The sequence below is a fragment of the Dryas octopetala genome, chromosome 7, assembly GCF_963921425.1.
Source record: "Dryas octopetala chromosome 7, drDryOcto1.1, whole genome shotgun sequence".
NCBI classification, from domain to species: domain Eukaryota; kingdom Viridiplantae; phylum Streptophyta; class Magnoliopsida; order Rosales; family Rosaceae; genus Dryas; species Dryas octopetala.
In genome coordinates, this window is record NC_141372.1 from 9253953 (window position 1) to 9277412 (window position 23460).

At 34.5% G+C, this 23460-nt stretch overlaps 2 protein-coding genes across 2 annotated transcripts; both read right to left on the bottom strand.

Annotated features, from left to right (window-relative positions):
- Window positions 1–6826: 6826 nt before the first annotated feature.
- Window positions 6827–8046, bottom strand: LOC147279420 (FCS-Like Zinc finger 6-like). Its single transcript, XM_086250940.1, has 2 exons — window positions 7625–8046; window positions 6827–7177 (listed from the first exon to the last, which is right to left on the bottom strand). Exons 1-2 carry the CDS (start codon window positions 7939–7941, stop codon window positions 7027–7029), a joined length of 468 nt encoding a protein of 155 aa, XP_086107066.1. The 5' UTR covers window positions 7942–8046; the 3' UTR covers window positions 6827–7026.
- Window positions 8047–17304: 9258 nt separating this feature from the next.
- LOC147279421 (putative glucan 1,3-beta-glucosidase A) lies at window positions 17305–21040 on the bottom strand. The gene is made up of 8 exons (XM_086250478.1): window positions 20635–21040; window positions 20432–20551; window positions 20130–20327; window positions 19883–20041; window positions 19537–19706; window positions 18694–18849; window positions 18131–18483; window positions 17305–17713 (listed from the first exon to the last, which is right to left on the bottom strand). The coding sequence occupies exons 1-8, from the start codon at window positions 20818–20820 to the stop codon at window positions 17529–17531; spliced, it is 1527 nt and encodes a 508-aa protein (XP_086106604.1). The 5' UTR covers window positions 20821–21040; the 3' UTR covers window positions 17305–17528.
- Between the last annotated feature and the right edge of the window lie 2420 nt (window positions 21041–23460).

A 23460-nucleotide genomic window follows, 5' to 3' on the forward strand; every position in this document is an offset into this window, starting at 1 on the left:
GCATCATTACACTGAAAAGAAAATTGGACATGAATTAGAACTTAATCACAGACTATATGATTTAATTGTCCTTAATAAGAGAAAGCCAACTTTCCTGGCTCATCATTTACCGTGGAATTTTTGTGGTTAAAATTTGATGATTGACAATTTTTAATAGTTTCAAAATTTTCACTTATATTTTCTGTAATGATATTGTATTTATATTTAAAACTACGATCATTTCACTGTAGTCATATTCTACTTATTTATACATCTTGTGTATCAACGAATCACTAAGTACTAAATATATATATATATAATATATATAAAATAGTTGTGCAGTAATATGATGATGGCGTGGGATTTCAAACTGTAGGGTTTTACAGGATTAAGACATCTCACTCTCTTGATTTCTATAAAATTAATGGTAATGGAAGAATGGCCAAATTACTCTAATGATTTCGGTCCCTTAGTTTCCTTTATATATTTATTGTCATACGACTCATACTCAATGTGTAGTGGTTAGTGGCTACATTAAATTTAAAAAGGTTAGGTTACATGTATATACATATAGCATTTAATGGTTCTGTCATATATACGATAATATTAAGTAGCCGCCACCTCAAAAGAAAAAACTCTTTCTTCTCCTCAATATATTCATGGGGAGGGACAGCCCTTGTGTTCTCACATATTGCTCCTCCCCTCACCCCTCTCTTTTGTTTTTCTTTTCATTTTTCTGTGTTTTTATTTTTGTTATTTGAGATACTCTCATCCCAATAAGTGATAGCGTTTCCATCTCTCCTTGTGAAAGTTTCTCCACCTCTCTTCATAAGAGTTTTTCCAATTTGGTTTGTTTTGTGTTTTGATGCTTTCAAGTTTTCTCTGGCACTCATCACAAGGTGTTAGGAAGTAACTATTTTCGTCGGCACCGGTCATGTTTCCACCGGTTACTACTACTCGATCCGCCACTTTACGCTATTGTTAGCTTCGATTTAGAGATGTTGGTAGAATCGTGAACCCAAACGCGACTAGTTTGCTAATTCCTACGGTGCCTCTCTGGCTCCGTTTGGTGGCTATAGTATCTGCTCGATACCGATGTTATTAGATTTTGGATTTTCTGTGGGCTTTTCTGCTCCATTTTTGTGGGTTTTTGTTTTATTGTAACCCTTTGTGCTCATATTTTGTATTCTCTTTGCCTTTTTGGCTGTTTTAATGCAATAATATACTTTATTCTAAAAAAAATACGATAATATTAAGTCACGTTACTTAACATTGTCGATTGTGTTGATTTTATTACTTAACTAATTTCTTGACATGCATACATTTATGCGCGTATTATAGGCTTTTCTACCGTTCATTTACTAAAACGAAATTGTATCTTACCATTTTTTCTTTCTTCCAGTTTCTTAACTGCTCATTTTATTTTACGTACGATTTAATTCATTCTTAAAAGTTAAAAATTGTAGTTATTTTGTGTTCATTATTTGGTCAGAGAAGAATATTTAGGCCGTTCAAATTTTGGTGAAGTTCTTATACCAACTAAATAAACTATCTTTTATAATAGTAGAGGTTAAACACAATATATTAATGGCTACAAAAAGTGTGAGACATTCGTGTTGTCAAATATAGTTCATGAATTGGTTGGGGATGACCCGATTAATTTGACATAGAATAATTATTTTGTATAACTGAAATATGGTCATGTAGTGTAATTAATATACATGTTATAATATAGATGTAAATAATTAATAATATATGTTATAAGTATAAAATCGTTATTTATTCGTATTATAATATATATTAGTTACATCATATGACAGTAATATAGTTATACAAAATAACATATCACTAGGAATCTCTCCAGCCGGTGACACCCCATGCTTGACATATCTTCTTAGCTGAAATTAAGCTACGAAGCCTACGATTGATCAAACACATTAATTAAGTACATTGATGTTAATGCCGAATTATTAAATATAGAGATGCGACACATGCCCACTTGCACAAATGGCCTTTAAACTATATATTATTATGCTTGAAAATTGGACCGAGGTACTGTTTGATGCAAGAAATTCACAACAAAAAGTAGCTTTCACTATAATTTGTTCCAAAGGGTTTGTTTGGAATTAAGAGCAGCTCTTGAGCAACAATGCGTGCCTATATGGTTTTCCTGTTTCTTGTCAAAGAGGGAGGTGCCACTTGTTGGCTTTGAGCTTTGAAAGCAATGAAGATAACCATTTATAACCAAACTCGATCTATTTCTTATTGAATAGCTACACACATCAAAATAAGTAAAATTTGGGAACACTAATGATGTGATATTGCTCCATTCATTTATATTAGGTCATACTCTACACTTTGTTTATTTCATTCTATCATTTTATCAATCACATCATCTAGTAAGTAAAATTTATTTTGGTGACCCTAATAGTGTTGTTGTTAATTAATAGTCTCATCAAATAATTTCCAAAGTTGAATTTGTACGGGTGACACAATTATATATAAAAGAGCACGTTATAATTTTTTATGTTCTAAATTCGACCTCTCGAATGTAATTGATATATTTGTGATTTGTGATTTGTGAATAATCGCATGCACTTTAGATTTGTTAGCTTTGTAATCAACAAATGTTGGGAACACACAATCACCCATGTTAGATTAATATTCTAACCAACTTAATCACCTTAGTGGCATAAAGGTGAGAGGTTTTATGTCAAAAGTTCTTAATCCAATATAAGGGAGATATCCTTTTTAACATACGTAATAATACACAATCAGTTATCCCATATAAAATAACTCACAATTGTTAACAATAAGAAAAATGGTAAACTCATATATGGACCATAAAATATTTTCAAGTGATGAACTCATGGGCCACTGGCCACACCTTGTTAAAAATAACTTAGTTAAAACCCCAATTGTTGTAAACATTACATTAAGTCTCTGAGATATCATCAGGTAGGCCAAGGTTGACAACAGAATACATGCAATGCCACTCTGTTTTTGTTTATTTAACTATACTTTTGTTTTTCAAGATTGGTCATGTGAACAAGCACACACAAACACACATTTGGGAAGCAAATTATTAATACAATATAATAAAAGTTGAAGTACAGGTATGCATACTTATAGGTCACACATACTTGAGGAATGAGGAGCAATTGTTTTTTGTGTGCAAAGAAAGAGAGAGAGAGAGAGAGAGAATTGAACATTAAAATATGCATGAAGGGCATTTGATATGATTCGATGCCAATAATGCTGTCCCCCATTTGGCCAATTTGAGGGCCATTGACCCTCCAAAAGATCATTTATAGTAATATCTTCCCTTAACCTTGTAACCTTGTTCAGTTGTTCTAGATCGTATAACATTTTCATAAACGGATTACGATGAAGTGGTACACCTATGTTTATGTGTGTTAAATGTTAATTAAATTCTTCAATTTTATATTGGGCACCTGTAAAATTTTGGTACTTTATATGTACCAAAAGATTGTGGTACTTTATGCCCTTTGGTAGAGTTAATACTACGTACACAAAATAAATATATCCCTTTGGATTTTACCATTTGGACTCAAATCTGATCAACTTATATATAAAAATCATTTGTACTCCTTGTTTGGTACGTTTGCTTTTCTTAACGAATTTAGCAAGTTATGGAAGACTGGAAGTAAATATATGCAATGGAAGATTGCAAGTGAAAAATGTATAACCGATATATTATTACGTGATAACTGATTGAAGTAAATCCAATCTTCAAATATATTGTACTTCACTTACTTTTTATATATGTTAAGTCTGATTCTCATATAAACCGAGTTGTTCAATTTTAATTGGTGTTTTTTGTAAATTGCTTTTTACTAGAACTTGACAAATACACCTTCCTAAGTTAATTTTGTTTATATAAAGATTAAACCCTAGAATCTATCCATAAGTACCAAATCAGTAATTCACCCACCTGGCCAATCCCAACCCCATTCAACATTGTCAAATGGAGACCTTTGTTTGGGGGGACGTCCATATAAATAAAAGTGAATTGTCGTATCTAATGATCAAACACGCGTTTGCATATTATGCGTGTCCACACCATAACCTTTACGTCCTTTGTAGCAGTTAAAACTGCAAAAGCAAAAAGTTATGGCATTCATATGATGCATCTTCCATTGAAACAAAAAAGAAGAGTTCAGCATGAAAAAGAGAGAAAAAAAAAAAAAAAAAAACCAGCCAAGCTGTCTCTGGTCCCCGTTGAAAATTATGTTGGGTTAGTAACTTAGTAGTTCACATCACACATGTCATTGTAAACCACTTATTCATTCAATTCATTCATCCATAGGTCCAAGATATCAAGAGTTTAGGGAGATCATCTCTCTGCTCACATGGCGGGTGTTGTTAAATCAGAAATCATGTGGAGCCAATGGAGCTGGGGCCCACGGGACAAAAACTGTTGGGGGACAATGTATTTATAGAATTATAGGAGTGGTCCCCAACTTTACTAAACGGTCCTTCCTGAATTTCTACAATGTAAATCTCATGTGTCATTTAGATTTTTTTATTTATTATTATTAAATTAATATTGACTAGTGGCTAGTGCACAATTTTTTTAAGTCCTTATTTGGGCTCATGAAGCTAAAATTTCAAATGAATCTCTTTTTAATTTCAATATTTCTCTTTTCCTTCTATTTTTGCGAGGTGGGACCCGGCCCATGCAAAGCTGACTCGGCCACAGATTCTTCGCTGCATATATAAATAACTAAATAAGCACTAATCATGGACTCTTATGTGATGCAAACAGAATCTTCCTAAATATCAAGTATTATGGATGATCAAATTTCACCCAACTCCACCAGATATCATATATGGCCCTACATCTATAATCCATATTCAATATGTTAGTAAATTAAAGGCTTACTATATTTTACCTCGTTAGGTGAAAATTCAATGGTCATGGAGGATATACTTTAGATTTTTATCCTATTAGTTATTGGATTTTTATCACGCCTTGTTTAGAATATGATAAGCACTACCAATTAACTCTAACCCAAATGACATCAAAGTGATCCAGATAAGAAAATGGTAGAACCTATGATCATGCAAACAAGTGTTTAAACACTACAAACCAAGCTCTTGGAATTAATCCAAGTGGTAAAGGTACGTTGATGAAGTAACGAGTTAGAATTAAAGTAGGTTCAAGATTCGATTTTTTTTAATGTAAAAAAAAGCATTACATACCACAATTTAATTAATAAATTATATACTACCAAGGACAAAAAATTCAAAGCTCTTTAGATCTAACTACATCTGCATCTGCATATTTTAGGTTTGTAGATGTAGGTTGCAGATGTAGGTTGCAAATGTTAAGTTGCAAATGCAGGCTGCATTTGCAACTACCAAGTGCTCTGTAAGAACTGTCGAACGCTCGATTAGAATTTTGTCATAGAAGTAAGTTAAGAATTAGGCCAGGTAGACTTGAAGTTAAATTTGTTTCTCATTTTAGCCTTCTACGTAAATATCCAAATTTAATTGATTGTATTATGTGTTGAAAATTAACTAGAGTTTCCACTAGAAATACAATAATGCTAAAGGCATCACCTTGTATTCCAACTTATGATCACAACTAATGTTGTAGATAACATGTTAATTTCTTACTTGCTGTAAATACATGCTAGCTACTGATTTTTATACTGACATCTCGATCAATTGGCAAATAAATTTGCTAAACTTGACATTATTGTAGAAATATTCCCAAAAACTAATGGGAAATTACTCTGTTTGATTTTAGCATGTAGATCCAATATTCATTAATTAAATCATTGGAATGAAGACAAAGACTTCACAAAATGTCATTTAAAAAATAATTGTTACCAATTTTTGAATACCTAATTGACTAAAAGAGTAAAGGGGTATCTTACTTAAGGAAGATCACTATTACACTTACCTTACCAAATGGGATTTGCAATGTTTCATTTATTTGAATGTGAACCCGTTATAAATCTCAAGATATTCTGAATGAGTAAAATATTGACATATATATATAATTATAATTACCTGATGAATAAATAAAAAATTAGGATTAAATACCAAATATCAATAGTTTTTCAGTAAAACAGCAAAACACTAATTTTTTTTAGTTTAGATACTAACTCAGAGTAAGACATTTTGGATTAGGTCACAAATCAGTTTGTTATACAGTTGTGACTGTCGAACAGTTACAGTTGTAATTGTCGAACAATCACAGTTGTGATTATTTAAAATTTATAAAAAATCAAAATTTTGAAGGGTTTCATACTTTTGATTTAGGTTTGGGGGATGAAGTCCTATAACCTAAAAACTAAATATTAAAGTTTAAGCCTTGCAAATATTAAAAAAACTACAAATCAATAAAAAAGTTTGAATGTTAGACAGTCACAGCTCCATATAACCATGTTTTTTAAAGTTTGTACTTAAACTAAAATTTTGTACGTAAAGTGAAATTACATAAATGTTTTCGTAGTTAAAATAAAAAAATATTAAAATTTGGTACTAAAGTCAATGAATCTATGAATAAATTGGTGAGTGCAAGTTGTGCAACTATATAACACAAGAAAACAAAGAGCATCTCTTGGAATCCAATACCATCCAACTCAGGCTCTTTAACCAGCCCATACATGCATCGATTTTCCCACTAAATTGCAGAACCTCATTCACATAACATGACATAAATGAAACTAGAAACCCAGAAAGAAGGAAATTAAAAAAAAAAAAAAAAGATGAGAGAATAAAAGGAAGACTAAATTAACTCAGTAAATTTGCAATTTTCTTCCATTAATTACTACCTAACCAAAAAATTACCAGAGGGAGGAAACTATGATGATGAAGAAGTACAGACTTCGATGAAGTTGTATTTGTTTGCATTAATCCACATAAAGATCGATTACAACTTCCAAGCTTTCACAATTTTCATGCAACACGTACCTCTCTAACCCTCCCAACCTATTTATATTCATATATGAGCAAACTAAGCCTGCAAAGAGCAAACTAATAAGCCTGTACGTGTTCTGATTTCGGCCGCGTCTACAAGGCGGCCACGGTTTCGCCGCCTTTGGCAGCAGAGACTTGGTGCCGGCCGGCGGTGGAAGCCGAAGAGGAACACTTGACGTCGTTCCTCTCATCCAAGTTCATCTGCTGTTGCCGGCACTCTAGACTGCAAAACGCACTGTCCCCTCTGCAAATTATCAAAATTATAATTCAGTCAATGTCGAACATGGAAAAAAACTTATTTGTTATTCATAAGGATTTTTTTCCTTTTTTTTGGCATGTATTTAGTTACATTTTATAAATATGCACGGCTAGCTAGAGAACTGAAAATCCCGGAAAATATGCCAAAAAAATCTTGGAAAATTAGGTAATTAAAACAAGAAATTAATTTTGACAAAAAAAAAAAAAAAAAAACAAAATTCATGTCATTTATTGATCCGATAGTATTTCTCTTCAAAATATTCAAATTGAAATTCTCGATCTCTAAAACCGAATTTCCCATAAAATTTGTGTGGCTGAGAAGAAATTGGTGACGGAAATTGATATTTGTGTGAGTTACATGACATGACATGTGATATGTTGAATGCGAGAAAGATTTTATTGGGGAGAGTCATGAGAGGGGGAAGAATGGTACCTGTACATGTAAATATCGCGGCCAGGGACAAGGCGGCGCTTGCAGAGACCGCAAGCTTTCAAGAAGTGAGCGGTCTCGACAATATCAGCCGAATTCCTCCGCTGGTTTCTGGGTGACGACGATGAGACCATCTTCATCGTCAGCCGTTGATCCAATCCATCAACCCCACCACCGCCCCATAAGGCCAGAGGCTGAAAGGGGCTGTGGGGATCGGAAGGCTGAGGTTGAGCTTCGCTAGTAGTGTTGAGATCAAAGGTGATCTCTGACATGCTTGTTGTCCTCTTCATTGGAGGCCGTGCTCTCTTCCCCAACAACATTTTTCTCTTCTGCTTCAAGACCCCAACTAAACTACTACTGCTATTCTATATATTCTCTCTAAATCGAGAGAGAGAGAGAGAGAGAGAGAGAGAGAGAGAGAGAGAGAGGGGAGTGAAGAGAACTAGAGAAGTGAAGGAGGGGAAGATAAAGAAGAGGGCCAGAAAGTGAGGAGCGAATCTGGACCGTTGGTTGCAGTTAAGAGAGAGACTGAGACTGAGACTCTGAGAGGGAGTTGTTTGCAAATATGGGAAATCCACGTCAGCCCTGCAATTGGGAATTTTTTATTTTATTTTATTTTTTCATTTATTTATTGGGCAAATGGGAGGCTTCGGAGGCTTCGGATGCTTTCCTTTCTCCAACGCTTTGTAATCAATCACTTGCAGTGAGTTTTACTGGCTGCTGCTCTGCTTGGGTCACATAGCATTGTCCAACACATGCTCTCAATCTAACACGTATACTCACTTCATTTTTTGGACAATTGTCACTTTCGGTTAATTTGGATATTAAAACTTTAATTATGATTTGGTGGACTTGATTTATTGGGTGGTGAAAAATGTTCGAGAAGAGTGGTAAACAGTCAAAAAAGAATAATGCTATTTAAGAAGGAATTATCCTAAATACTTGCATATGTAACACACTATTAATTAATTGGATTGATATTTTAAGATTTTAAATAATCAGATTCATGCCGATATAAGGTTCAATGCTATCTGTAGTTGTACTTTTACAATGCCTAAGAATTAGTCATACCAAATCACAATTCAAACTCATTTTCATAAAATAAAAAATCCAAAGAAAAGTGGTTGGTCTAGTTATTCGTTTATTAGAGTGGATTAAATATTAAATATATCCTCAAAGCTACAATATATTTGTATTTGATTAATCAGTAATGGAAATACCAGTGCTAAAATTAAAAAAGAAAAGCACAGTGGAGAAATTAAAAACAAATATGCTGGGAGAAAAGGTAAATAGTCTTTTTTTTTTCTTTTTCTTTTTTCAATGAGAAAGTAATGGTCCTTTTGAGGTTAATATATTTCTATTGTAATCTTTTTGCTTGGCTTATGGTACGTATAAATTTGTCTTTACAATAGAGTGGGGATAACTACGTGTGCCATGATGTTATGTGTGTTTACTTTTTCTCATCACTTACTAGATATTTAAGTTGAGCAGTTATACTTATACTCACACAATCACACATCAAATAATGTTTAGGCGTAACCTATTATATTATTAATGGAGACTTAAAATTCAGTTCATTTTATGAGCATTTAATAGACTAAGATCTGTAGTAATTTAGGATTTTTAATTAAGTCCTTTTATTTTTCTTCTTTGACGACTTTATGTTAGATTTTAACTCTGAAATTTTAGGCGGACTCTACACCCTAGGAGTAGGAGAGGAAATATCCTTCAAATCGGGGAAAAACTTTATTATAAATTAAAAAAATTTTCTTATAAATTAAAAGGACTTGATTATGAATTAAAAGGATTTTCTTATAAATTATTATGAATTAAAATGATTTTCTTATAAATTTTAAAACACCTCCGGTCTCTATCTAAAAATTAGTTTTTTAAAGTACCTAAGCCTAATTATCTCTATTATTAATTTATCTATTATATTATTAATTTAACCTGTTATATTATTAATTTAAATAATATATTTAAACAAAAATTTCATTTATAGTTAATAGTTCATATGTTAGAAATTATGAATCAAATAAAATTATACTACATCAAATAATAATTGTTTATTATTTGGTATATTAAAGTGGAAATTTTTGTTGAATTGTACACAAACTTTTTAAGATGAAACTTCATACACGTTCTTAATTAAGGTGGTTAAGTTATGAATAAAATTGGGTTCAAAGGATACGAACCACCCCTAATTAAACAAGTAGTACCATAGTTAACTTGACTATGACGCATGTTATAATTGAAGTGAACCAAATACATATATGTTCATGGATAATCTATAACTGATATTAATTAAACTTGAATGGTGTTTTGGGAATTATATGGATATTGTAATTTGTATGTGAGTTGTAAAAGCAAATGGATGTAGTGTTGATGATGAAATTGTTAATGCTATATTAATAATAAGTTATCCTATTACAATATAAGCAAATTGTTACCGCACCTCCACAGTGTGATGTCCTTTTCGAAGCTTGCCTCAGTCCAACTACCTACGAGGTTGGCTTAATCACTGCTCTGCCTAATCAATACAAATTTTCAACTAGCTAGCTCAATTTATAACATTAGTTAATAACTTAATATGTACAGATATATATATATATATATATTTTTAATGAAGGTGCCTAGCAGCTCATGTCTTGATATCCAGTAAAAATCCATGCACCACTCTTGAAGAAGATTCTAATACAATGTAACCGTGGTTAAAGTTATGGAAATTAAGATGGGGTAAGACTTGGTTAAAATAGGTTAAATTAATGCATGGTCTCAATCAACCATTTGGATTTAAACGATGGCTCTTTGAATTAACTGCTGTTTTTTTTCTTTTGGTAATTATTGGTTTTTTTTTTTTATTTGAGGGAAGAAAATTTGAATTTGGGACATCTTCAATATTATGGCAAAAAATACTACATAATTTTGGCTAGATAATTTGTGTCTTTAATTTGGGCCTTTGACCCGCCCTCTTACAAAAAAAAAAAAAAAAAACTATATTACATAATCAACATAAATAAAATTATATTATAATTTGTGTGTAGAAAGGCTAAACTTGTTGATACATTATGTGGAAAAGATATATACAATATATATAGAGCCCTAGAAGAGTAATCTCAATACAAGGAGAATTACTTAGAGTACAAGAATATATATATAATAACTACAAGGACAAGTAACCAATTAACTCTTAATGCTATGAGGAATCTGGCTATGACAAGGGTTCTCTAGCATGCCCCCTCACACTCGGCGGCAAGGGAAGACAAGTTTGGACCAAAGGAGGAGAAACCTTGGTTTGTGAAGTCCTTTAGTGAGAATATATGTGGGTTGATTAACAGAGGGAACATAATGAACCTGATGAGTGTTTAGCTTGACTCGTTCTCAAACAAAATGATAATCGAGCTCAATGTGTTTCGTACAAGAATGAAAGATAAGATTGGCGGCCATATACATGGTGCTCAAATTGTCATAATACAAAATGATAGGAGAAGAAGGCAATTGGTGAAGCTCTCGAAAAGATAGGAAAACCATATATATAGACTCGGCATATGCATGGACTAATGCACAGTACTCGGACTCGACGCTTGAACGAGAAACAATGGGCAACTTAGATTAACTCCAAGAGATAAGATTGGGTCTGTGTAAGAAGAGATAACCGGGTGTAGAGCGCCGAGTATCAGGACACCCAGCCCAATCCGCATTAAAGAAACCACGCAATTGGAATGGGCTATTAGATGGTTTGAAGGTGATGCCGAGTCCAAGGGAGCCTTTGAGGTAGCGAAGTATCAGCTTAGCCGCAATGAGATGAGTAACTGAGGTGGCTACCATAAATTGAGCTATATGATTCACTGCAAAAGATATTTCAGGACGAGTCATTGTGAGGTATTTTAATTAAAGAGCCAACCAAATGTTTGAACCCTAAAGGATTGGAGAAAGGAGAGCCATCTTGATTGGAAAGTTGAGGATTGGTTGTTATTGGAGAGTCTAGAGGGATGGGATGTTGAGGACACATGGTTGCATGATGACCCGTCGAGTTGTAGAAAGGTGCACCAAAAGCTCGAAGGAGCGCCAAGGATACCAGAAGACGAGGAGGGGTCAGCAAGTTGTATGGACTAGATGGATTGTTACGGTGGAGAGAGCTATGCCGATTGCCAGTGGTGCATTGGTTGCTGTTGTTGATTATACTAGCAGCCACCACGACCTTAACCTCCACCACCACCACCACAACCATAGTTGGTGTTGTGGTTGCCGAGGTGGTGATCGAAGTTGTTGTTCTTGTTGTGAATGATTGGGGCGAGAAGGGTGGGCCGCCAAAAGAGCTTGTGACGAGGAGGAAAGTGTAGTGCGTAGAACATGAGACTCGAAGGAGAGAAGGCGGGCATGTAAATTTGAAAAATTGGGCAGCAATGAAAAGTATAGGACGACAGTCACAAACATGGCAAAGTTAGCACCCAAACTACAAAGAACTGCATTGACAAGCTAGATCGATGTTGGAAAACGATTCATTGATGGCAGCAAGAGCATCGACAAGGGCCTTGGCTTGTTGAAGGTACTCAGAAATAGTCTTGGAGCCCTTCTCTATGGACAATAGTTGAAAACGGAGATTGGTAGAGTTGGAAATGGAGACTTGAGAAAAGTGTTGACATAGGCATTCTCATATAGCACGAGAAGAAGACTCACCTATGGTAAGAGAGAGCCCAGGTGAGATAACTGACCACCAATATATTGGTCTTGTTGAAACCAAGTGGCATAGGCCGGATTGGGACTGGTAGAAGCAATAACGCCAGTGGTGGAGTTGGCGGGAATGAGAACGGTGGAAGGAGGTGCCTCACACGAACCATAAAAAAACTTGAAGAGCCCATGGCCTATGAGAAAATGGCGCATTTGACTCTCCCAAAGAAGATAATTAGTCTTGGTGAGTTTTAAAAAATGAGCCACGTTGGGGCCATTGAGAGCACCGAAAGAAGAGGCAGCTGAGGACGACATGGTAGGACAAAGAAGATAGAACTAGGTGCTCGGGTAGGGTTAGGGTTTAAGGAGAGAAAATGAAAAAAGATAAACCAACTTTAGTTCATGAGAACCACTGATACCATGTAGAAAGGCTAAACTTGTTGATACATTATGTGAAAAAGATACAATATATATACAGCCCTAGAAGAGTAATCCTAGTACAAGAAGAATTACTTAGAGTACAAGAATATCATAATTACAATGACAAGTAACCAAACTCCTAATGCTAGGAGGAATCCGATTGTGACAAGGGTTCTCTAACAGTGTGTTTAATTGATAGTTTGATAAAATAACATATGTGTTAATTGATCAAAATAACATTACTTAGTACAGTAATAATTTATAATGAATTAGACTGAATTATGATGTATCATCCTAGCTAACACATACGTGAATAGCCTACATTCTAATACCAAGTAAAAATTGAAGCATCCAACTTAAAATCAATTGACAATAAGTGGACTAACTCAAACCTTCATATTCTATTATGCAAGACTTTATTTCCTAGATGTGGAATTCTCCGTTTAACTTAGTCACTGAACTCTATGACAAATGTCAAAAGATCACAAAAGCAGTAAAAAAAGGTTTTTTAATATTGAATTTGTGTGTTCATGTTAAAAAAAAAAAAGAAAAAAGATTAATTTAAGAAGTCACACAGCTGTATCATTGAAAAGTGGCATGAAAGGAGGCAAAGACTGAACTGAAAGCGAGGACTTAAGCAAACAATTGATTAGAGGTTAGAAGAGTGAAGATATGGAATATAATCAAACTCGCATATATCTTTATGGGAATTCAATCCATTAATTCTTTTAATATTGGAGAATATGTTGTAAACAGTACAATAGGCACACATTGCCATAGCAAGTGACATAAGAGATGATTTGCTTCTATATAAATAGTATATGGTTCATCCCCAGAGCCTAATTGAATTGAATTCTAACGTATAGGAATCAATTAGAAGGGGAACATTGCATTATTATTTTAAGATTCTATTTCCCCACTTTTATCTTGGAACTAATATCTTTAGGATTTACTTTATAGTTAGATATTGTTCCATTCTAGCTAGCTCTGTCTACAACCAATGTTTTGCTTTGGTTTAATTTTCTTAAACCCCACCCATTTCAATTTATGACCACCTAAGAGCTAGACATACAAAAATATGGACTTTTTTTTTTTTTTTTTTGACACTATGGTCACTTTTTCTACAACAGCTTAAGATGGACTTTTATTTTGTCTATGATTGGCATACCTAAAGAGGTAGGTGCTGACCTACTCACTTGCATTATTGCAGACTTCTAAGAATGCTGAACCCATGCATGTCATGTATGTAATCCAAGCCTAACTCTGTTTCTGTCTATGCTTTTCTTATAAAAGGTTGAAAACAAAAATAATAAGTTATTTAATAATTAACAATAAAAATAATCTTATCAAGTTTTGAGTTGAAAATGATATTTTCATGGGGATTAATGTAGCTCCAGCCATAGAGAATCATCCTTGTATTCAAGGTTAAAGTTGGGATTCTCCTTCTCATGTCTAATTTACGCCTCCTTTGCACCAAAGAAAATAAATCTTCATATTAATTATTATTGACAGTGTACCACGCATTCTTAATGTTACACATTGCATTACAATATATAATATTATGAGCCTTTTCAAATATATTTTCAATTACTTTTAAATTGAATATTCTAACTAATTATACATGGTATTGTAGCAGACAATTGATGTATTTAGCCACATGTTCTCCAACCCACACATTAGGGGGTGTATTGAGTGTACTATATCTAACATTGAGAATTTTAAGTCTTGCATTATGTAATGTTGAGTTTCTCTACTCATTATCATTTGAAACTTGTATAATTATAAACAGCCATCTGCTTACGATTATTAGATTTCATGACTTTTTCTTTTGGGTACCAAGGAAAATTTTCACTATTTACTCCCTCATCAAGTACAAAGTCTTAAATAAAATAAATCTCGATACGTGCAATTTTTTCATCCCTTAAAACCTCTTTGTAAAAATATCCTTGTGAAAAATGGAATAGAAGAAGAAATTAGGTGGCAGCAGTACTATGCCAAATTGAGGGTAACTGTCACCTTATGGTGGAAGAAAGTAATTTCCAGCTCTAGCTGTGTGTTTACATTTTCTTTGTGCTGTTAATATTATTTCTGGATGTGACCCATTTGACCAATAATGAAAATCATTGCTATGTATATATATCAATCACTGTATAAAATTAGACATCAGGTCTCCTGATCAATGGGACCGATAGTATGCCAGTGGTCCATCCCAGACTTTGGAGCTGCACATGCTAACAGCTCACATAAAGATGAGACGTCCATATGCTATAGTTTTCTCTCATCTTCTTAATTATTAATTGGCCTAAAACTTGTTAAGCAATACAACTTTCTTAGCACCCACGAATATCTTGATCAAGTGGGCATTTACAAGTAAGTTGCTTCCATTACAATATCTAGCAAGAGTAGAACACCCACCATCACAACTAAAAATATCCTCTCCCTCCATAAGATAAGATCATAAGTTCATAACAATAGTATAGGGAACTCACCATCTCAAGAATTATATCTCTAATAAAATATTTAAAAATATCATATATCTGTGATTTACAGGTAATTTGTACATATGTAAAAGTAATTAATTAACATATTTTACCAATGATAAGGAGCATTTTGGAAGTTTCTTCCAATTTGACTATTTTCCATCAATAAATGAAAAGGAAAGCAATTCTAAGTTGATTTGTTCTCAAATTAATGATAGATGTGTTTCCCACCAACATGTTGCGCATGAACAAAGTAAAACTTTTTGGTGGCTGAGTAAAGGTTATGTCTAATTGCCTATATGGTCCATAGTAGTCACTTCCTGCTACAATGGACTCCACTCAGGGGCGGATCTACAATGGAGTCAATGGGGTCAATTGACCCCATGAACCCAGAATTGCTGGGCTTGAGAGAAATTTTTGACCCCATGAACTTACTAGCAGCAGTGGCAGGCAGAGGGGCAAGAGAAGGGCGCAAGTGTTTGTGAAAATGGCTGACAGAAATGAAGAACAGAATGATGAGGAAGATGAAGCTGTAAACGGTCACGTGAGATGCGTATGCTGTTTTTTGAATTCTAAACTTGCCAAAACGACGTCGTTTTGGCAAGTTAATTAAACCTCTGAGTACCAGCCAGGCAGCCACACACACATCACAGAATGACAAAAATTGAAACTTGGTCTGAATTCTAAATTTCTGAAACCACTGTCGCCCACTCGCCCCTGCTCCTCTACCCGCGCCGACGCCTGCTGGCCCTGCTCGGCTGCTCTGCTTGGCTACTTCTCCCTCGCGACGCGACGTCCCTGCTCCTCTACCAGCGCCGACACCTGCTGGCCCTGCTCTGCTTGGCTGCTGCGAACCTGCTACTTCTCCCTCGCGACGCGACGCGACACGGCGGCTGCTGCTGCTGGCCCTGCTCTGCTTGGCTGCTGCGAACCTGCTACTTAATCTTGCCCCCATAGCAGAATGTTTCTGGATCCGCCACTGACTCCACTTGAGGTTTGTTGCTTAAATCCCATTTGTGGGGTAAAAGCTTTGGTGCACACAAGAAACACATCATTGTAAGCACCTAAAGTCTCTCATCATGTGTGATTCAGTATTATCAATGTTCCCTCTCATGTTTCCACTCCATATGCTTAGGTACTAACTTAAGCATATGGACCACCACCAACTTAATTGTCTCAAATAAAATTTTCAAATGGCTCATTTTGTTTTATTTTCACTCACAGATTGTATGGGTATTTAAGAAAAATTCTTGGGTATTCAATTTTGAATACCAACCTTATACTTATCACCAATCACATGAGTTCATGATGGAATCCACCATCTTCTTTCTCATGGTGACTCCACCATCTTCTTTCTCATATGATTGATAATGAGTATAAAATGGCACTCAAAGTTGAGTACCCAAACAATGTTCAGTGCTTAATTGCTAGATCTTCTTTTTTTTGGTCAATCAATATACATTAATTTTTTTTTCTTGAGAAATTTTGAAGATCGACACTGTTTGCACCCATTAAAAACTTTTGGCCGCTTTCTGGAGTTTAATGTATAACAAAAGTTGAAAATTACAAGATATACTTGAGTACTAAACAAGGGGTTTGAGGCCCACACGAAGATGTTCGAGTTCTACACTATAGTCCTTAAAAAAAGAGACTAAAAAAGGGGTCAAATGTCTTTAATAGGTCCAAACTTAATGTTACGAACTTACGATAGTTACTTTTCAAAATTTTCCTTTTTTAAATCATTATCAATTTTTCATCAAAACCTGGATAAGTAATGTGTATCCAACCCATTATAATACAAACACATAGGATCCAATGATCCATCACACAATAGTGGGCCCCACATATCTGTATATGGGTGTTCGAAGCATTGTAAATTTTTGGGCCTTACTAATTTAAGCCCAATATATTAAACTATTCATTCGGTTGCCCTTTGCTTGGTGGCTTAGCCCATTTTCAGCTTGCGTGCTTCAAGCCTTCAATTTCTTAAAAGGAAACTTTTGTTATTTATTTATTTATTTATTTTTTGGAAAACAAGTAATTCAAATTTGAGACATCTTTTAATGAGGAGAGAAATACCACTAAACTAATAACTAAATATAATATAAAAAATTAATAGCTAATTATAAAATGTCTTTTATTGCTTTCATGATACAGAATTAATACATCCTTGTTGGTTGGGTTGTAGCTGTCATGTCCCATAACTAATACATCCTAGCAGGCTTGTAGGGAATGACTCTTATGATTATGATCTAAATACAAATTGATGAAATGTTGTGATGACTAATTAAGGAGAACAGTTTATGCATATTGACTGTTTGTTAGAAACAATCTAATTAAGTTAGCTTTATATAACCATTCTTTATCATCCACTCAAGACTCCAATGGTTGTTCACGTTCTTAAGAGTCCAGTAAGCCCACCCAAATGTTGCTCTCCCATAAACTTCTAATTGAGCATTTGCAAATCTTTGGTACTCCTCCTTTGTTGCCCCTCGCACTTGCCATTCAGCTACCCATTCACCTACAAACCAAAGCATAATTAGGTAACAACCCCAACCACATATGATAAAAATCCATCAATGAATAAAGGTATGAGTCATATGACAATATTGAGTAACCAAACAACCTAATTAAAGATAGCATTTGTCCCAAAAATAAAAAATTATGATCAAATGTGGACACATACCACTTCTAACTAAGCTATTCTGACACTCGGTATGTCATGTGATATTAAATAGCTCGACGCAAGTTATCCTCCTCATATAGGGGTTTGACCCCATTAGATGGGGGAAGTTTTAATTCTTGCTCAGGAAACTTATGGGTAAAGATGGGAATTTTTTAAATAAGATTTGGGTGTTGGATGGCCTCTGAGCAAATTTCTAGGTGCATATAGAACTTCCCATGAATAAATTAAGTGGCATTTGAATCACATACATACCAACAAAAGTGAGAGGGCCATTGGATGTGGTGACATTATTCAATTGCATTGTCCGATTGGTGTAGATGAAGTCAATGTTCTGCTGGACAGTCATGTTGTCAAAAGTGCTGACGAAGAGGTTATAGTAATGGACATCGATGACAGCTCCCCTCATGCCATTCGCAAGAGGGAAGAGCTCCTTAGGATCCATTGGTCCTAACCTGTTTGACAAAATCACAAATGCTTTGGAGGAGTGCCTGCGCACAGCATCATAACCAGCCTTGTAGTACTTGCTCACGCTCTGCAGAGATGCTCCTGGTGATAATGGCTCGTTGATCAGCTCCACTGCATATAGGCTTGGGCTCTTGGCATACCTACAATTGCACATATACCACTAAATTTTGAAAATAACAGAGTAAACAGAACCATAAAATTAACTTTTTAACCAAAGCAGAAGCTTATGATTGGGCTTGTAAAATCTATACTAAAGTAATTATAGTGGTTACACATTATCTCATTTCATATCTTATGTACCATTTTCTCTTAATTTCTCACACATAAACCAGAGCTCTATATTAATTTACCTGGCAGTTAAGAAATCAATGACAGCAACCGTCTGTTGTATGTTATCATCTGTTTGACCCCATTCCTGAGACCCATCTCTGGAAGCGCTGTGTTCAAAACCATTTTGTGAGCCAGGTGCTGCATGGAGGTCAATTATAACCTTCAATCCATATTTCCTGCAAAGAGAACATGTGTATGTATAAACTCACTCAACCAACTCTATCAGATTTTTTTCTTATATATATATATATATATATATATATATATATTAATGCTAGTTTGATGTACTCTGTTGATCTTATTCTCCAAAAATCTAAACTTTTGGGATTTGTTGTTGTCTAAAATGGTATTAGACCTCTATTTTAGAAGGTTCGGCATTCTAAACCTTCAACTTCCCGGTTTGACTACACTTATATCGTCTATATTATCTATCTCTCCACGTGTAGAATGAGATTACTCGTAAGCGGATGTGTTAGCTTAATATACATTATAAACTAAATATATATTTCATAAAAGCTTAAGATATTTGGATCTCTAATTATCAAGAAGAATTCTTTTCAATATTTTGGTGTCGTTTCAAATCCATTAATTTAATTAATAATCTGACTTTGTCTGTCTATGGGGTTTGGACTGATTCAAAAGCATGGTCCATCTGATCATGCAAAGGTTGGATTCTGGGTTGGGCCTAAGCTCAACCACTACTTTGTTTTTTATGCACGCCTTGGACCTTTTCAGCCAAAAAAAATGGTCTTGGAGCAGTGCATATGCTTTGCTTTTAAACAGAACCACTGCTCATCTTCCAAAAGTTAAAAATAGTGGGGCAAATGTGTACGTTAAGATGCAGAATCAGAGAATATACATACCGCGCCCACAAGAAGGCATTGTCTAGAGCTTGCAAGGATCCCCCAACATAAGGGTGTGGAGGCGTTGGATCGCTTGCTATCCACCATCCAACTGGTATTCTCACTGCATTCAATCCATTCTTTGCTACAAAGTGGAAGTCATCTTCAACTATGAATGTCCTCCAATGCTCCTATATGCATTTCACCCAATAAATTTAGTCACATAAGTGAAAACCGTCATTCCAAATTATTAATATGTGGTGACAAATTAACAGTCTGACAATATAACATGTCGGATATCTGACAAGAGAGAAAACGTACTCATGAAATGGATATAGGATTTTTTTTGTGTGTTAATATCCCTTACCCTCATAACTTGTGGAGCCTTTTTTGGACCATAACCATTTGTTACTTGAAACTCGCCCTGCATTCTTCCGGAAATAGTCATCACAAAAACAGATGGATCATTGTTTCCCCATCCACTGTTCCCTGCAAAATCAGCTGTCACCTGCACCTCTGTCTTTGCCTGCAGCATAGGCACCAAAACTGTGGTCACCACAAATCACACCATCACATTTTGTCTTAAACAATCAAAACAAGAAAGCAAAAATCACCTGCAAGAAGAATCCATTGGGTGCTTTGATTCGAACCAGGCTCGAATCATCAGATTTTCTCAAGATTTCAAATGTTTCAGAACTACCCGGTATGCTAGAAACAGCTACCACATCAGTTCCATTGCCCTTGACATCAAGCCCCACAAAGTCTTTGTTGAAGACCCTAAAATTAAATGAGGTCTCATTGATCCTCCACAGCTGCAACAAAATAAACAGCGCCATATAAATGTCTGTGAGCACAAAGTACCTATATGATCACATATTGACAATGCAAACTAATCAAACAGTGACAGTTTGATTACTTTAAATGTTTCCCAGCCTGAAGCTGATGTTCTGTTTGCAACTATGGTGCTTCCTCCTCCTGCCTCAGCACACAGATACTTCCCAGTTGTGACTGATTTGAACTGAAGTCCAGTTCCATCCTATAAAAAAAAAAACAAGATATGTAACTGAAATTGAAAACTATATGTGAAAATTTATGAAACAAGATAATTAGAGTAATAACCAAGAAGTCCTTGTTGGGAATGCCATCGAAAAGAGAAGGTTTAATCCAGCCTTCAGTGACCAGCCAACCTCCAAGATTGACTGCTTTCATTCGACCTGAATTATGAGTCAGCCTCCCAGAACAAATTGACAGCATATAAAAAATGACAACTGCGCTTAGCATCCATGTCCTTGAGTCGAAGGCCATTTGGTTGTGCTAGCTTTTTGTTTGTGTCATATGGCACTATGCAGGCATGTATTGTGCTCCACTGCAGATATATATATATATATATATATATATATATTATAGGTAAAAGTTCTTTAATGATGCAATTGAAGAATTCTAAGGAGAATTGGGTTCGTTTAATCTTAAGGCAAGAGGTGCTTTGTTTTCTATATTATTCTAATGCCGCATTTTGACATACACCTATAAAACAAGACTTTATCCAACCATGTCCATGCCTTGAATATATAGTTTTCAACCCAAAACGTTTTGCTGCTAGAAGGTCAGCGCAGGGTTTCCCCATAAACAGAGAAATGAAGCACATACATCCTGTTTAGATATGAGTTTTGTGCCAACTTTGACCGTTGTTTTAGTTTAGGATATGAATTTTGTTATCTTAATTTTCATTTTGTGTCAAGTTGATTATATATTTTTTGTAAGTTCTGTTAAACATTCCGTCCAAAAGTAGTTATGTATCACAACCTTAAAACGCAATTTTTAGATGAAAATTTTAACAAAACTAATGAAAAGTACTAGTTTAATACAAATAGAAGTTGAGCTAACAAAATGCTACAGAGTAAAACTTACATTCTAAACTAAGACAACGGTTAAAGTTCAAGTATTATAACTAAAATTTTTCCTTAAAAAATATATCATATTGCTCAAATCATGTTCCAATATTCTAGAAATAACTAGATAGATGGTAGTGGCCATGCCTAGGCCAACAAGTCTGCCCTCTAACGTAGAGAGGCCAATTTTTTGGCCTTTGCACCTCTTGAAAGCGATCAAGGTCGGCCTTTGTTAAAAAAAAATGCCGTTGGAGTATAGAATATTCTAGGTTTGACATACCAAGCAAGCCTTTAGGCTTAGCTTATAGCTTCAGCCTTCAGTGGTATTATGAACATTTACCCCAAACCAAAGGTCAGAGTTCGAATATCTTTCTGCCAAAAAAATAAGCAAACCACTATTTTAAGCTATCTGGCTTACGAATTGGCCCAAAATAATCAACAATCAGAGGCGGGTCAAAACTTTTTTAGAGGGGTTAAGACTCCAAAAGTCCAAATGTCTTAACTGAGAGGGTCATTATATAAATTTGTTTTAGAAATTGCTAGAGTACTACAAATATTTTATAATTTTTCCCAAAAATAAATAGAGCCACATATGAGTTGAGAAGAGGGAGCACTGGCCACTTCAATTATTGTGAAAGGTATTTTTAGTTCAAATATCATGAACGTCAATTATTGATAATAATAATAATAATAAAATAAAAAAGGGTTTTGTGTTATGGTTTTAATGGATCCAACCCAGTCCATGTAAACCCACTAATTTGTAGTGGGGATAACAATTAATGCCAAAGGGAATTCAGCTTCATTCTCATGGGATTAATTGGACCTGTCCATTTATCATTTATTTTAATGTTGACATTCAAAGAGGTGGACCAGATGATTAACATTAGGTTTTTCTTTTTGGCCAAGTATTAACATTAGGTTTAAGTTAGTTGACTTTGTAATCTTCTAGACCATTAAAAGTGAATATGTGAATATGTGCTATCAGGTTTTGACACAGACTGTTGCAACTAGCACGTGAATATGTGATATATATATATATAGAGGGCCCTTCCAATAAGGGATCCCTCATTTAACACTAAATGAGGAATCCCTTATTGGAAGGGCCCTCTATATATATATAACACAAAGCCGCAAACCATTATTGGCTGACTATGGCTTCACCATGAAGTCATGTAAGACTGCCCCAGCCTAGTCCTAGTGCTAGCATTTAAGCCAAGGACTTGTCGGTGATGATCATTGAACAAAATTCTCATTTCATACCATTAGAGCCAATTCTCATTAAAGTTGACAAGTAAAAATAATGGCGTAATGGGAAGAGTATTACACAAACTACTATTTCAATTTTTAAAATCTTAAACGATGTCTCACGCTTTCACTTAATTTTTAGGCTTATTTACACCGTTATTCCTGTAAGATACACTTTTTTTTATTTTGTTCCCTGAAACTTAAATTCTCTCAGTTTGCCGCCTAAACTTCACACAGTTATTGCAAAGACCCTATGTCGTCAACTCTGTCAATTTTTCTGTTAAAAAAGCTGATGTGGCACCTATATGGTATGAGTATGACCTTTTTTTAGTTATGTAAGATTCATGTGGACAAAAAAATAATTTTTAAACTAAAAAATAATAAGATCAATGTCAATTTTTTTATAATTGTTTTTGTTCACAGGGATCTTACATAACTAGAAAAGGGTATCATCCGTGCCATATAGGTGCCATGTCAACTTTTTTAACAAAAAAATTGACAGAGTTGATGACATAGGTTCTTTTGCAATAACTGTGTGAAGTTTAGATGACAAACTGAAAGAATTTAAGTTTCAGGGGGTAAAGTAAAAAAAAATGTATCTTACAAAGAGCAATAGTGTGAATAAGCCTAATTTTTATATGGATATATCCACTTCAATTCTCTTTTATTTATAATTAATAAGTAACTATCATATTATGCGCTACACCACATTGATAATGAAAATTTTGTATAAGAGTTTGGTAATTCTTATATTTATTCTAAGGAAAACTATTTTTACTTGTTATATAGACAAAAATATTATGTTGTTAAA